This window comes from Ranitomeya variabilis, chromosome 1, assembly GCF_051348905.1.
Source record: "Ranitomeya variabilis isolate aRanVar5 chromosome 1, aRanVar5.hap1, whole genome shotgun sequence".
Taxonomy (NCBI): Eukaryota; Metazoa; Chordata; class Amphibia; order Anura; family Dendrobatidae; genus Ranitomeya; species Ranitomeya variabilis.
Window position 1 is genome coordinate 477,380,567 of NC_135232.1, and position 16,823 is coordinate 477,397,389.

The 16,823-nt window shown below is 38.2% G+C and overlaps 1 protein-coding gene across 3 annotated transcripts in view; it reads right to left on the reverse strand.

The window, feature by feature from the left end:
* Positions 1-891: 891 nt before the first annotated feature.
* PTBP3 (polypyrimidine tract binding protein 3) overlaps positions 892-16,823 on the reverse strand; it is a 161,525-nt gene continuing 145,593 nt past the window's right edge. For all 3 annotated transcript variants that reach the window (XM_077251113.1, XM_077251131.1, XM_077251122.1), the window contains exons 8-14: positions 15,725-15,799; positions 14,837-14,976; positions 14,339-14,372; positions 13,014-13,106; positions 10,411-10,627; positions 9,042-9,119; positions 892-1,938 (exon numbers count right to left, since the gene is read on the reverse strand). In XM_077251113.1, the coding sequence (XP_077107228.1) occupies positions 1,806-1,938; positions 9,042-9,119; positions 10,411-10,627; positions 13,014-13,106; positions 14,339-14,372; positions 14,837-14,976; positions 15,725-15,799 (770 nt within the window). In that variant the 3' untranslated portion in view covers positions 892-1,805. The remainder of the gene's footprint in view (positions 1,939-9,041; positions 9,120-10,410; positions 10,628-13,013; positions 13,107-14,338; positions 14,373-14,836; positions 14,977-15,724; positions 15,800-16,823) is intronic.

Below are 16,823 nucleotides of genomic sequence, written 5' to 3' on the forward strand. Positions count from 1 at the left end.
CACATGTATTTCGTAACCGAATAACATACATTTAAAAAAAAGATCAAATAAAATACAGCCACGCAAAAATTTCAGAATTTCTTGTCAGTGAATACACAGTGATGCAACATATTGCATTATTTTTGTATATGTGCAGTTTTCCAGCCAGTCATTGACGTTTTTTTTTTCATAACGTAAAAATAAAAACAGAAGCGAAGAGCATTCTAGAATCATAAGGTTTTTCCTGCAGATTTGTGATATAAAACGGAACATTTAAAAGCCTCAGAGCTTACAAAAGAAGATAGTAGTAGACAGACATTCACTAAAAAATTTCTATTACTTTTCAGCACTCTAAATGTTTTGGAGATAGATCGTTATACCCAACATGTGGCTGTAGAAACAAACATGGCCAACTCCGAGTGCTCCATCACCCCAAAAAACCTCAATTATGACACGGCAAACAAGTATTTTTTAACATTCATGCAGTCCACCTCATTGTAAATGTATGCAGATTTTCAATGCTTTTAGCATCTTTTTCTATTTTCATCACCTGTTTTCTAAGGCTAAATGCAATTGAAACCGTTTAATGCTTGAGGAAAACAAAAACTCACATGGAACACAAAAAACTAGAAAAATTTAAAGGGGGAGAAAAGAAAAACTGTCACCAAACCCACAATACAATTTTCAAAAGATACATCAAAAATAACCTACCCTATTTTTCATTATAAGCACATAATAAGGCACATAATAAGTAAATTACGGTAAGTACACAGTAATTCTGATGCAAGGATTTTAGTTATTATAGTGGTACAAAAAAACCCTTGAGGTTTAAGTCTTGTTGAACATATTACCAAAAATAATTTCTTAAAAATCTGCAAAAACCAAATAATAGACCTGAATAATTATTTGAGAGACTGTAAACTTTTTTCTTTAGGAAAAGAAACAGTTTGTGATTTAATTAACGGTGAACTTTTACAATTTGTTCCAAAATAAGCACATTGCACAACACATCTCAATAAGTAGCCTATCGCTTTACAATACAGACTGCTTTGGAACATTTGCAGCTCCATTTTTCAAGTAACATTGAATTTTTTTTAACCATCTCCCAAAAGCTGTAGAGCGTAAGAAGGAACAAAAATATCTCAAACACGCAAGATTGAATCAGGAATAAAGTATATTAAATAAATGATTAAAATATACATTTAAAAGGAAAAAAAATTGTGGGCAAAATTACTAATAAAATAAATTTGGTCCACCGTAATTTGTTATTGAAAAATATAAGCATATCACCAGTATAAAACCAAATATTTGCTAGAGATATGCCCACAGAAAAAGGAAAAAAAATCACATCCTCTTCACTTTCAACATTCTCTAGTCATAAATATAAAACAAGGGCCTGAATTCTTGCAAAGCAAAATTCCAAATAAATAAAGAATAAGAAAAAAAGTTGAGATTTGTCATATAACTATATCAAAAACTTTATGATTGTCAGAAAAATGTTGTGTAAGGTTTATTTGGAACAAAGATAAAATGAACACCGGGAAATGCAATTAAAAACAAAACTCTAATATTTCTAGATTTTGCTATAAAATGCAGAATTTGTAGATTTCACCACCACAATCAAGCACGAAGCTTTAAAATGATTCTGCATTTTCTCAGTCTGTTTATAAGAAGGCATCTGATGTGTTCCTTCTTCTCATTGAGATCCAACGTTACAAACGAGGCAAGGCTGGTCTTACAATATTCAGTCTTTGTCTGAGGACTTTTGCCAAAATCGTGGTCCAGTCTTTACAAGGAAATAATGAAGAGGTGATAGCAGACAAAACTTAGATCATTGATTTGGAGAAGGAAACTCTCAGATGGTGGTTATCTCCCAAATCATGGTTGTGCAGATCTATTAGGGCTGTTATAGCTTCCTCCACTGACCCAAGCTGGATAAGTGCCATTTTTCGGTCTTTCCTACGAAAATATAAAGCAAAGTCTTGACAATCTATACATTTTCTGTACATAAAGATTACGATTACATGTATTTAGTAGCGGTTTTGCAGTTACTTGTAAAAGTATTTACCCTCCTTGGCATTTTTCACATTTTGCTATCTCACAACCTGGAATTTCACAGTTTTTTTGAGAGTTTGCATCAGTTCATGTAAATTACATGCCAATGACCATGAACATTTGGTTTTCTTTTTAATATGAAGCAAACAATAAATAGGACAGAATAACTGAAAACTTCAGTGTGTATAACTATTCACTCCCTAAAGTCAGTACTTTGTAGAGTCTCCTTTTGCTGCAGTTACAGCTGCAAGTTGCCTAGGATACGTCTCTGAGTTTTCCACTTCTTACCACTGTGATTTTTGCCCATTCCTCAAGGCGAAACTGCTCCAGCTCCTTCAATTTAAATGGTTTCCTCTAGTGAACAGCAATCTTAAAGTCTGACCACAGATTGTCAATTGGATTAAGGTCTGGGCTTTGATTAGGTCACTCCAAAAGATTTACATATTTCCCCCCTTAAAGCACTCAAGTGTTGCTATAGCAGTATTCTTTGGGTCACTGTCTTGTTGGAAGGTGAACCTTCGTCCCAGTCTCAAATTACCTACAGACTGAAACAAGTTTTGCTCAAGAATATCCCTGTATTTCGCACCATCCATCTTCCCCTTAACTCAAACCATTTTCCCTATCCCTGCTGCCAAAAAAACATCCCCACGGCATGATGAGGCCACCACCATGTTTCACTGTTGGAATGGTGTTCTTGGGGTGATGAGCTGTGTTGGTTTGGCACCAGACATAGCGTTTACCTTGGTGGTCAAAAAGTTAAATTTTGGTCTCAATAACTGTGACCACAGCACCTTCCTCCGTACATCTCTCACATATCTTTTGGCAAACTCAAGACAAACATTACAGTTTTTGTTTGTAAGTAAAGGCTTTCTTCTGCCCACTCTTCCATAAAGGCCACCTCTATGGATTGTATGGCTTACTGTAGTCATATGGACAGATACTCCAGTCTCTGCCTGCGAACTCTGCAGCTACTTCAGGGTTACCTTTGGTCTGTGTGCTGCCTATCTGATTAATGCCCACCTTGCCTTGGCTGAAAGTTTTGGTGGGCATCCCTCTCTTGGCAGGGTTGTTGTGGAACCATGTTCTTTTCATTTGATGATAATGAATTTGATGGTGCTCTGGGAGATCATCAGAGATTGGGATATTTTTTTCTTTTTATAACCCAACCCTGATTTGTACTTCTGAACAACTATGCACCTGACTTATTTGAAGATCTCCTTGGTCTTCATGGTGTTGTTTGCTTAGTGGTGTCTCTTGCTTAATGGTGTCTATTGCTTAATCTTGTTGCAGCCTCAGTGGCCTTTCATAAAAGGTGTGTATATACACTGACAGAGCATGTGACACTTAGATTACACACAGGTGGTCTTCCTTTCACTAAGCATGTGGCTTATGAAGGTAATTGGTTGCATCAGAAATTTTTAGGGGCTCCATTGTAAAAGGGGTGAATATATATGCACATGCCAATTTTTAGTTATTTGATCCAATACAGTGGCATGTAAACATATTGCTACCCCTGGTCAAAATTACTGTTATTGTGAACAGTTAAGTAAGTTGAAGCTAAAATGATCTCTATAAGACGGGAAGTTAAAGATGACACATTTCCTTTGTATGTTAGGCAAAAATGCAAAAGAATAGGAAATCTCACAGTTGTGTGAAAAAGTGTTTGCCCCCTTCCTAATATCCTATTCTTTTGCATGTTTGTGACAGTTAAATGTTTCAGATCACCGAATACACTTAAATATTAGACAAAAATAACACAAGTAACACAAAATGCAGTTTTTAAATTAAGGTCCTTATTATTAAGGGAAAAAGAAATCCAAACCTACAGAGCCTTGAGTGAAAAAGTGATTTCCTCCTAAAACGAATAACTGGTTGGGCCACCCTGAACAGCAACAACTGCAATCAAGTGCGATTACTGGCGATGAGTCTTTCACAACGCTCTGGGGGAATTTTGGCACACTCATCTTTGCAGAATTGTTGTAATTCAGCCACACTGAAGGGTTTCTGAGCATGGACCACCTTTTTAAGGTCATACCACAGCATCTTAATTGGATTAAGGTCAGGACTTTGACTAGGCCACGCCAGTCTTAATTTTGCTTTTCTTAACCAATTCAGAGGTGGACTTGTTGGTGTGTTTTGGATCATTGTTCTGCTGTATAACCCAAGTGTGCTTCAGCTTGAGGTCACGAACAAATGGCTGGACATTCTTCTTCAGTATTTTTTGGTAGACAGTAGAATTTATGGTTCCATTTACCACAGCAAGTCTTCCAGGTACTGAAGCAGCAAAACAGCCCTAGACCATCACAATACTATCACCATATTTTACTATTGGTATGATTCCTTTTGTTAAATGCTGTGTTGCTTCTACGCCAGATGGAATGGGACATACACCTTCCAAAAACTTCAACTTTTATCTAGCCAGTCCTCAGAGTATTCTCCTAAAAGTCTTGGGGATCATCAAGATGGTTTCTGGCAAAACTGAGAGGAGCCTTTATGTTCTTATTGCTCAGCAGTGGTTTTCGTCTTGGAACTCTGCCAAGCAGGCCATTTTTGCTCAGTCTCTTTTTTTATGGTGGAGTCAAGAACACTGACCTTAACTGAGGCAAGTGTGGCCTTTGGATGTTGTTGTGGGGTCTTTTGTGACCTCTTGTATGAGTCATCACTGCGCTCTTGGGGTAATTTCGGTCAGCCAGCCTCTCCTGGGAAGGTTCACTACAGTTCCATGTTTTCACGATTTGTGGATAATGACTCTCACTGTGGTTCACTGGAGTCCCAAAGCTTGAGAAATGGCTTTATAACCTTCTCCAGACTGATAGATCTCAATTACTTTGTTTCTCATTCATTCCACAATTTTTTTGGATCACAGCATGATGTCTACCTTTTGAGGAACTTTTGGTCTACTTCACTTTGTCAGCCAGGTCCTATTTAAGTGATTTCTTGATTGAGAATAGGTGTAGTAGTAATCAGGCATGGGTGTGGATGGGGAATTTGAACTCCGCTTCCCAAATATGTGATAAACTACAGTTAATTTATGTTTTAAGGTGGGGCAATCACTTTTTCACACAGGGCTTTGTAGGTTTGGATTTTTTTTTCCCCTAATAAAGACCTTCATTTAAAAAATGCATTTTGTGTTTACTTGTGTTATCTTTGTCTAGTATTTAAATTTGTTTGGTGATCTGAAACATTTAAGTTTTACAAACAGGCAAAAGAATAGAAAATCAGAAAGAGGGTAAACACTTTCACAAAAATGTATATATATTTTACAATTTAAAAATTACAAAAAGGAAAATGGGCCAATGCTAAAGTTTGGGCACCTTTTGAGATTTATGTGGTCAGATATCTTTGACCAAGGTTTCAGACCTTAGCCTCATAGGGTTATGGCTTGTTTTCTAGCATCATTAGAAAAGGCCAGGCGATGCAAATTTCCCAGCTTCATAAAAACCCAGCCTCCTCTAGCCTTGTGCCAAAAGCAGCAGCCATGAGTTCTTCTAAGCAGCTGCCTTGCACTCTGAAAATGAAAATGGTGGATGCCCACAAAGAAGAAGGCTATAAGAAGATAAGCAAAGTGTTTTCAAGTTGCCTATTCATTGGTTTAAAACGCAAATAAGAAAAGGCAGTTAATAGGAACAGTGCAGGATAAGATAAGGTATGAAAGACCACGCAAAATTTCAGCGATAGGTGCTCATATAATTGCTAGAGAGGCAAATCAAAAACCCTGCTTGACTGCAAAAGACCTTAAGAAAGTTTTAGCAGACTATGGAGTTGTGTTACATTGTTATACTGTTCAGAGACACCTGAACAAATATGGCCTTCATGGAAGAGTGATCACAAGAAAACCTCTCCTGTGTCCTCACCATAAAATTCAGCGTCAATACAAAAGAGCATCTAAACAAGCCTCATGCATTTTTTAACAAGTATTGTGGTCCAATGAGGTTAAAATAGAACTCTTTGGACACAATGATCAAAAGGTATGTGTGAAGAACAAAGAGTACAAAATTTCAGGAAAAGAACATCTCGCCAACCATTAAGCATGGGTGTGGATCAATCATGCTTTGGGGTTGTGTTGCAGCTAATGGCACAGGGAACATTTCATGGGTGGAAGGAAGAATGGATTCCCTGAAATTTCAACAAATTATTGATGCAAACATGGCACCATCTACGAGCTGAAGTTGAAAATTGGAAGGCTTCTATAAATGGATAATGATCCTAAACACACTTCAAAATCCACAATAGACCATTTCAAAAAGTGTAAGCTGAAGTTTTCACAATGGCCATCACAGTCCCCTGATCTGAACATCATTGAAAACTTGTGGCTAGACCTCAAAATAGCAGTGCATACAAGACAACCCAGGAATCTCACAGAACTGTACACATTTTTCACGGAAGAATGGATGAAAATCCCTTAAGCAAGCATTGAAAGACTCTTGGCTGGCTACCAAAAGCACAAGCTGTGATACTTTCAAAATGGGGAGCTACTAGGAAATAACCATACAGGTTGTCGAAACCTTTGCATTGGCTCATTTACAACTGTAAAAGCTGAAAAAATGTATTTTTTTGCTAAAATACAAAGGAAATTTGTCATCTTTAACTTTAGACCTTTCAGGATATATCGGGGGCTTACCTACAGCATTACAGAATGCTGTAGATAAGCCCCTGATGCCGGGTGGGCTTAGCTCACCTTCGATTTTGGGGGTGACAGGTTCCCTTTAACTGTTCACAATAAGGCTACGGTCACACTTTCAGTATTTGGTCAGTATTTTACCTCAGTATGTGTAAGCCAAAACTAGGAGTGGAACAATCAGAGGAAAAGTATAATAGAAACACGTCACCACTTCTTTATTATCACCCACTCCTGGTTTTGGCTTACAAATACTGATGTGAAATACTGACCAAATACTGATAGTGTGACCGTAGCCTTACAGTAATTTTCACCAGGGGTGCCAAAAGTTTTACATGCCACTGTATATTTAATTTATGCCAATTTTTTTGTCATTTCACCAACTTAAACGATTTAGTGCTGATGAATGCATCACTCACAAATCAGATTACAAAAATATGTAAAAACACAGGTTGTAATGTAACAAAATAGGTAAAAAGCCAGGGGGGAATACTTTCGCAAGTCACTGTACATTTAGACTTAAAATTGCTTGCAGTTAGCGCTGTTAAATTGCTGTCCACCTGTGAATGTCAATAGGGGGTAAGGAGTTTTTAGGCTTACTGTAGACAGTTTTATTATTGAGCGCGAAGGGGTTGTCTAACCTTATTAAAGAGGACCTTTTGCCAAATATTTGATGTTGAGCAGAACAATGTTTTGTTTGTTTTTTTATTTTTAATAACCCCTTTCTATTGCGGATATATTAGGTTTAGGATTAAGTCCAAGTGGGTGTTATCAGACAGTTTTAACTGGGAGTGTGTACTTCTTCCCCCTGTATGTTGCTGTTCATAGGCAGGCAGCAACATAGTAGAAAAGAGTACATGCCCCCACAATAGCTCAGAGCAGTTTTTCCCATGTGCGAGATATATAACAGACAGCTTATTCTCATGGTCTAACTTTGCCATTTGTGTTTTCTAATCCCTGCACAAACATCTTTCAGATAAAGTTCCTGCAAAAGTCTCACATAGGAGTAACTTGCCTGTTGTACACTACTCCTGTGTGAGACATATAATGACACCCTGCTGTTATCTCACTATTACAAGTTGCCCAAAAGGCTTCTTTACTAAAACTATTTGGCAATCCAAATATTTGATACCCAATATCTCCCCAATGGCGAAGCAAAATAAAAAAAAAACATTTTATTCTGCTCTGCAGCCATTATTACATCACGTGTACTGTTCAACATAAAAATGATGAACTGTTCTATTTAAGTGGGTAAAAATGCAAAACTTCTTTTAAAAACGAGCAACTTTATACAATATATTAAAAATCCCTTCAAGAACTTGGTAAACTAGACTGCTCTAATTACCTATACAAGTGCATCAGTGGTGTCTGGTTTCTTTGGCAAGGAGCACGGGCTTGTATGCGCTAAGCACTGTTCTGAAGTAGGCCACACTGTAGGATCCACTGTTCTGAAGTAGGCCACACTGTAGGATCTGGTTAGCTTTCCTCTCCGAGCACTTCTCCCATGCTACACAGATGAAGCTGCCTTTGCTTGTAGCATGGGAAAGCACACAGTTTGGACCTGCAGTGGTTGGTATGATGTGGCAATTTTCAGAAGCGCATTGCCCTGGCAAACAGGAAGGCAGTTGAGCCGTGCGCCCTTGAAGTAAATCACATTTTTGAAGGTGACAGGTTCCTTATCATGACAAAATTAATAGTGATGAGTGAGTATACTTGTTGCTCAGATTTTCCCGAGCATGCTCGGGTGGTCTCCGAGTATTTGGACCTGCTCGGAGATATAGTTTTCGTCGCCTCCAGGTGACCTTGCAGCAGAATGTCTGTTTCTGTTTCTAGCTCCTTCCCTTCAGAAAATGTTTAAAGCACCAACAACGATCATATCACATCTCAATAAAGGGAAAATATGTCTTCACTGAATACAGATTTTATCCATGAATTGAGAATGAAAGATCAATCTAGGAGTAGAAGAAGCAGATTTCTCTGATGAAATATATTACAAAGTTGCTAATTTTCCAGTGTACTATTGAATTATAAAATAAAAATGAAAACAACTGTTACTCTTTAAGAGGCACTTTAGCCCCTCTTTGTAATTTATACACCCTAAAAGCATAATAAAAAGGGTTCTCTTGAAAAGAGATTAATATATGCCTGTGTACTAACAAGAACTTGAAAGCACATACTGTACTTGCGATATCAGATGTAAATTTGATGACACAACATAACATTCCTAAACAAATTAAGCAGTTCAGAAGCAAATACACACAGGCAGAATTAATTTAAGAAACCTATAAAGTGTCTTTTATAGCAGGTCACTTTGTACACTGTATACAGATAGGATTAAAAAGAAGCAAAATAAAATGATTATTGCAAATAGTTATACAGAGATACTCACTGGAAGAATTTAAAGGCCTTGACTGAACATCCAGTACTGGCAAACAATCTTTTAAGGTCATCATCAGAAACTGAAGGCCTTTCGGAAATAAAGAAAATGAAGCATACAACAGTTATAAAAGAATTGCACTGAATATCATTGGTAATGTACTATATAAAAGGTTTATTTTTACTTTTCACAGTGAAAAGTCAATGATAATATTAGTTTAGCATTTTCCGTCTAGAAATCTATTTTATATAATGTTACAAGGATGCTAAAAAAGGCAATTTTCATTATTGTTCAATGATCGTATATATGATGCCGTCAACCAAATGCAATATATAAACTAACACGTTTGTATTTGTCTGCTAAGCTTGTATATGCTTAGGCTTTTATGCCATATAGCAAAAATGTAATGGAGAAAATATGGTCTGATTTTTAGACAATGCGACAGTTCCTTTTTCGGGCATGCGCAGTTTGCGCTGCCCTTCGACTCCCATCACATGATGGGAACTTACAGCGCAGTCGCCGGGGACGTTAATGAAGGCACAGGAGGCGGCGCCCGGCACGTGGAGGGTTTGAGCAATGGCTGGGAGGCGTTTGTGTCCGGGGGAAAAGACATGCCCCCAGGACAGACTAGAGGTATGGCGAGCTAATTAAAAAAATTAATATTGCAGCAATAGAAGGGATCCCAGATAAAAGAGCCACCTTGACAGAATGCAGCATTAGTCCTGCACAAGGTGGCTCTTTTAGTTAAAAACGCCAGGGGGGGGTACAGGTTCCCTTTAATAAATCTTCCCATTGTGTGCACATAGCATACAATGTGAATGCCATGCTCCTGTCACATAATTGACTTTACTAGCTTAACCAGTCGGTTCACAATGCATATTTGTAATTTTTGGATAAACAACACTAGACATTGACAAAAACTTTAAATATTCTGCTTTAACTAGTTTTTAACTGTTGGATACGGTTTTAGCCTATCACACACCTAGCATCACCCTTAGAGGGGTTGTCAACCACTTTGATAATGATGACCTATCTTTAAGATAAGTTATCAAAAAAGATAAGTGGGGGTCCGGCACCTGGCACCCCCAGAGCAGCGGTGTTCAGATGTATGCAGAACAGTTCCAACAATGTTCAGTGGCAGTCATTGAGGGCCACAGATCAGTAGCAATGAGTCACTATTCATTATACAGAGCGTTGCAGTTCCACTTTGCACACTGTTTACCTCTGGTCACCAAAAAGCTTATAATAGCTGATTGGCATTGATGCAGGGAGTCAGATTCCCACTTAAGTCTGATAATAATGACCTACCTTGAGGATAGGTCAACAATATAAAAAGTAGTGGACAACGCCTTTAAATATGCTATTCATATTTTATACATACGGTATATTCGACAGGTGCAGGGTTGCTGAAGGTGGAAATATATTCTGGAAGTTCTTTGAGCCTGGTTTTTTGAAGCGATGTAGTGGGCTGTTGGTATAGTCCTTAGTCAGGCCTTGGTCTTCATGTCCTTCACGAGGAAGCTGAACAGATTGGTGCTTTGACAAGGTAATTCGCAGAACCCTTCCATGAAGTCTCTGCCCATTTAGATGACTCATAGCTAAATAGGCAAAACCATAAAAAGTATCAAAATTAATAACTTTCAGCAATTATTAAAAATATGCATTGTTTATACTAGTGCATGGCACACATGAAAAATCAAGTCATCACAATTCATGTAAATCTAAAAAAAAATGGTAGACTAGTAGTTAACACTTGTATAAGCCCGGCATCACACGATCATACAATACGGCCTAGTGCTATGCAAGAAAATATCGACCCAGTGTGCATGTAAAATCGCAGCAGGCTGCGATTGGCGCTGAGACTCGCCAATGCAAGCCTATGGATACCAGAAAAGGAAAAAAAATAACAAAAATTGCACATAACTCGGACCATGCAATTTAATAGCCTGGGAAGCTCCATGGGTATTACCCCTTTCCCAGGCTATAAACATCAGCCCGCCAGTCATCGGCTTTCCCTCTGCTGGTTAAGAAAATTAAGAGGGAGCCAAAGCCATTTTTTTTCAGAAAAATAATCTTTTATTAATTAAATACATGTACGGTAAGTTGAACACACACTGTACTAATTGTATTTGTCACTGATATCTATATATCTACCTATTCTATGTGTTTTTATTGTATGTAATCCATCTCTTCTATCCTGTTGGCTCCTGAAGTGATTTTACAGAACAAGGCAATGCTCCTCAGGGAAATATGCAAATTGTTTCTTCAGAGAGGAAGAAAACTAGAATTCCATTGCTGCTTTAAGTCTACTCATATCATCATGCTTAATATGTCACTCAGGAGAAATTATACTTCTTGGACTTAGGTCAGACTCCTCTCACACAGCTAAACCAGATCTCTCACTTTGGACTGACGAGGGGCAGTACCCCAAAACACAGTGTCTGCAAATTGAGATTCTGGTTTTGCTTTTATCCTAAGTCATGTGACAAGGCTCGTTAAAGGGTCGACATTGACTGTTAGAATTGCTACTTCCAGTAGGTGGCACTAGATTTCTAGTCCTCTTCCTCTCTGAAGAGACAATTTGCATATTTCCCAGAGCAGCATTGCGGCTTTAAGTCTCCTCATCTCGGCATGCTTAACATGTCACTCTCTGCAAGGAGAAATTATACTTCTTGGATCAAAGATTATGGAGAGTGGTTCAATAATTTCCCCTGCCATCTCCTTCAGTACCCTAGGATATAATTCATCTGGACCTAGTAGATTATCACATCTAATGATAATCTCCTGCTAATATAACAGTGATTGTTATCAAAACTACACTTGGCAAACCAGTAAGTGACACATCACTGGAATCACGGTATCTACCTCTACATTACGCTGCTCTCAGATTAGGTGGAAAAAAACTGGTGACAAATTCCCTTTAATGAAGTGCTGGAAATGTTAACAAAATGTTTCAAGTCTGTAGTTTTAGGCTATGTGGCCACGTTGCAGAATAGAAGCAGAATTTTCTGCTTCAATTCTGCATACCCTTGGAAAGAAAAGCATAAGCGGATTTAGACGTAGTTTATACGCATTTTTACAGTGTATTTACCGCATTTTCCATGAGTTTTTCAAGCGGATTACAAGCGGATTTCTAATGCATGTCTATGGATGCGGAACTGACGCGATTCCACAAAAATAATGAACATGCTGCGTTTTTTACCGCGATGCGTTCCCGCTGTGGAAAAAACGCATTATGGGCACATCAATTCGGAATGCAATAGAAATGGATGGGATGCTGTTTGTAAGCGTTTCTTCAGCATTTCCGCCACGGAAAATCGTGGCAAAAACACTTAAAAAATGCAACGTGGGCAGATAGCCTTAAGCTTGGGAAAAGTTGCAAATTTGGAGCAAGAACACATTGAAGCAGATTTATGAATACTGGCTTTAATTAAGCCAGCTAACAGATACTAAGAAAAATAAGTGTGTGTAAAGATGCTCCCACCATCATCCAGTATGAGCCACTGATAAGTGATAAGTAGTCTAATTCTATGCTGTCTACATATAAAGGGGTAGTCCCAGGATAGTAATTTAGACCCAATTTATAGCATAGGACACAAATTATCACTGGTGGTCTGACAGCTGGAACTCCCAGTGATCTCAAGAATGGCACTCCTTTGAGCCCAGTCGGAATGGAGTGGAGGTTGAGCAAGTGCACCTCCACTCCATCCAATGTGTATAGGACTGCCAGAGATAATTTAGTACACCCTTTGGCTTTATTCTTTCTGTGTGGAGATGCCAGAAGTAGCCAACAGCTGTACTTGGCTATCTCTAACCAGAATAAATGGCAGTAATGAAAAGATAAATATTGCTAAATAAATTGGAGAAGATTAAAAAATGAGCTGTGCTGCTATTGGGCTCAGAGGTCCAATGCAAAATAGAAATGCTTGTGGGTTGTTTTCCATTTGTTTTTTTAAATCCTAGACCAAATTTTTCAGTTCTCACCAAGCTGTGCTTGAGTTGCATCTGCCATCTGCACCAATGCATTTTCTTTTTTATTAAAGAGAATCTTCACGCGATGAACATCCCCATATACACCTAAAAGATTGAAAAAATTAGAATCAACACAAGTGTTTGATAGTATACAGGTACACAAATGAACTATACACGGACTATGATGAGTATGTGGACTATGAGGAGACCTCATTGGTACCTACTACTTTAAAGGTATTTTTAAAAATCTGGAAGAAAACTGCCTAAACAGAAATTCTTGAATAGATCACTGGACAGATCAGCACGAACTGTCAATCTCAATTCCTTTTTCACCCTAATAATCTGGGATAGTAAATTCATCCACATTAGGGTATGTGCACACAACATCATATAGACATGTTCTAACTGAAAGGTCGTCTTTGTCATTCTCTTTTAGCCATTTTTGTGCTGCCAGGATCTTTATTATTTCAAATTTTACATTTAAAATCGCTTCTAAGTGGAAGCCGACTACAAAATGGCCAGGTCACTGCTTTTAGCCTTTCCAAAGTGGTTAAAAGACGGTAAAAAAGGCAGCGCATATGCATAGCAATTCTTCTTGACATTGCTATAGTTTATTGAGCTTTTTTTTTAGGCGGGTTCTAGGCAGAATAAAAAATAAATAAATAAATAAATTGGGCTGTTCAAGAAAAAACAATGACGTTTGAATGATCAAACAGGAGGAGCAAGGAAAATAATAGACTTGCCCTCCCTGCGGGTATTTCCCTGCTGGACCTTTACTTTTGGAGTAGACGTTCAAGGGCTGAGACTGAGCTTTCCACAGCTGCTCTCCAACCCCCAATTTTTTTTTTTCCCTAAGGGTATGTGTCCACGTTCAGGATTGCATCAGGATTTGGTCAGGATTTTACGTCAGTATTTGTAAGCCAAAACCAGGAGTGGGTGATAAATGCAGAAGTGGAGCATATGTTTCTATTATACTTTTCCTCTAATTGTTCCACTCCTGGTTTTGGCTTACAAATACTGATGTAAAATACTGACCAAATCCTGATGCAATCCTGAACGTGGACACATACCCTAACAGTGCAGGGGCTAAACCTTTTATTTTTGCTTTTAATACCATTCCATAAGATTAGAGCATCTCCTCACTATAAACTTTCATGGGTCTGAAGACATTTTGTAAATTCATTACTCATGACCATTACCTAGAATCTTCCCAGCCCCGATCTTGACATGGTCAAACATTCATTTTCAGTATTCAGTGCTATTTTCATCTCACCACATGTGAATGTGGCGACATGATTTTATGAATAATTCTTCTACATAAAAATACTTATTCTTACCGAAGAGAATAAACAGGCAATGGGGTAAAATAACCTGTTAAAAAAAGACAGGTAGTTTAGCAAAACAAGTTATATACTAAAGTATATTACCAGCTAACACCAAAACAGTATATTACCCAAACTACTAAAAACAAATACCCTTCTCAATACAATAACATAACATTACCAAACTAGATAACAGAGCAAAGTTAATATCTAGTAACTCTGACCATAATGTGTATGGGGGTCCCCACAGATGACTGTTGGGTTGAGTTAGTGATACAGCAAATTCAATTTTGGACTGCCAAACTTGTTGTATTCACCAAGAAAAGTAGCCGACAGAGAAATTTGGCTGTGACTTCTCAGAGAACACAGGATTGCTTGATAGATCAAGTATGTATGGGACGTATGGGAGAGCCTGCTGAACGATCATCCAGTGCCCATCTAAGGCCTATGGGGGACTGAAGTACGGTTCTTGGTGACTTTTAAAGCATAAGTTATAAAAGACATCAGACTTACATCAGGATTAAGGTTACTGATTAACAAAACGGAGTGTCCTGGAATCACAGTCATGCCAGGTATTGTCATACGTCCAGTGATAGCAGAAGTGGTAAGAGCAAGAGGTCCAAGAGCACCTGGTATGCCTGAGACTGGCAGTCCTGAAACAAGAAGGCAGTATTAAAATACAATACTGAACAAAGCATTTTTCCAGGATTCCAAACAAATTTCACTTCATTCCAGACAATTCATTAGCTATGCCCATGGACAATTTCTGGTATTGCAGCTAAATCCGGTTCACTTGTAAAGGGATGAGCAGCAATACTACACAAATTCTATAGCCAAGAGTGGCTCTGTTTAAATTTGAAAAAAAAAATGTTTTTTCCAATTCAAAGCAACATTTTTACAGTATTTAGTCCCCCTTATCTCTTTAGAAAGTAAGTGAAAAAAATCCACATTCACAAAAAAAAGTGATAATAGCTTATCATGATCTCATAAACAGAACTGGTGACACAAGAAGAAAGCAGATTGCTGAATAGGTTAGAAAATCTCAGATATTCCTTCATGGCTAATCTCTATTGGGCATTTCCTTATGTGTCATCTGAATTACACATTTCTTAAGAGAATATTCACTGTTGATAGGGACAAGTGCCACATCTACAACAGATAAGTTATTCAAAGAAAAAAGTTTCTTATTATAAAACCGCTGATAAAAATTATCAGTGCCCAAAAGGATTTTTTACTGTACAGAATCGCATACATAACCATCATGTCATCTCATTGTATAAGGCGAAATGAGATCCATCCGGCATCATATCAGATCATTATTCAGGGTTTAGCACTCTGTGGCATGCCATCCATTGTGAGACTACAACCTCCGGCATGACTTGATAGCTTCTGTACACCTACCTGCCTGAGGGAAGCCAATAGTGGGGGCAAATCCAGCAGCTCCTGCATAAGGTGAGGAAATTATACCTTGAGCACCTGAAGATAAAAAAAATGTATAGTCAAGAGTGAGAGTTTGTCTTTTTTCCCATGATTGTGAAAAAATGAAAGGCTAAACCATATAACTATTTAAAGGTACCAGCTTGACTGTATAGAATGACCACAGCAACTCTTCAAAAAAACAGCTCCTAAAATACGTTAACCTTGTATACAGATAAAGATTGTATCATACATTGTAGATTGTGAGCCCTCGTGGGCAGGGTCTTCTCTCCTCCTGTACCAGTAACTTGTATTGTTCATGATTACTATACTCATTTTTATTATGTATACCCTTCCTCACATGTAAAGCGCCATGGGATAAATGGCGCTATAATAATAAATAATAATAAATATGCCAAAATCCAGAAAGAGAGGGGTCACCTAATGCCCCAAGTTCGACAAGGCCACTTGACATGCTCTCATCACTTGCTTCACGGACACCAATATGAACATGGCACTTCCTCCATTGACCCCTGAACTCAGGACTCATGCCTCCAAGAGCTCCATTCATGATTACCTAAGTTTCACTTGAAAACTATTCAATAGTAATGAGCAAACGTGCTCGGATAAGGCGTTATCCGAACATGCTTGTTTGCTAACCGAGCGTCTTCGGCTGCATGTCTCGCGGCTGTCAGATAGCCCCAACACATGCATGGATTGCCTAATAAACAGGTAATCCCTGCATGTTTTTCGAGCACCCCGAAGACACCTGTTAGCACAAGAACATGCTCACATAACGCCTTATCCGAGCACATTCGCTCATCACTACTACTCAACTATTCAATATGCCATGAGAAAAAACAATATATAGTGGTGTATTGTCTCATGCAGCCACTGGATACCATATTACAGAAGGTGGACATAACACTATACGGTGCTGAAAGGAGCACCATATGGTGGCATGCAATGCCAATGGCTCCACTGTATGGTGCCACAGGGACTACATGAGTCTCCTTGCAGCACTCATGTACAGAAGGTCTTTAATTCCTTTCCAACATAAAATGTAATTGTACGTCTTACATTG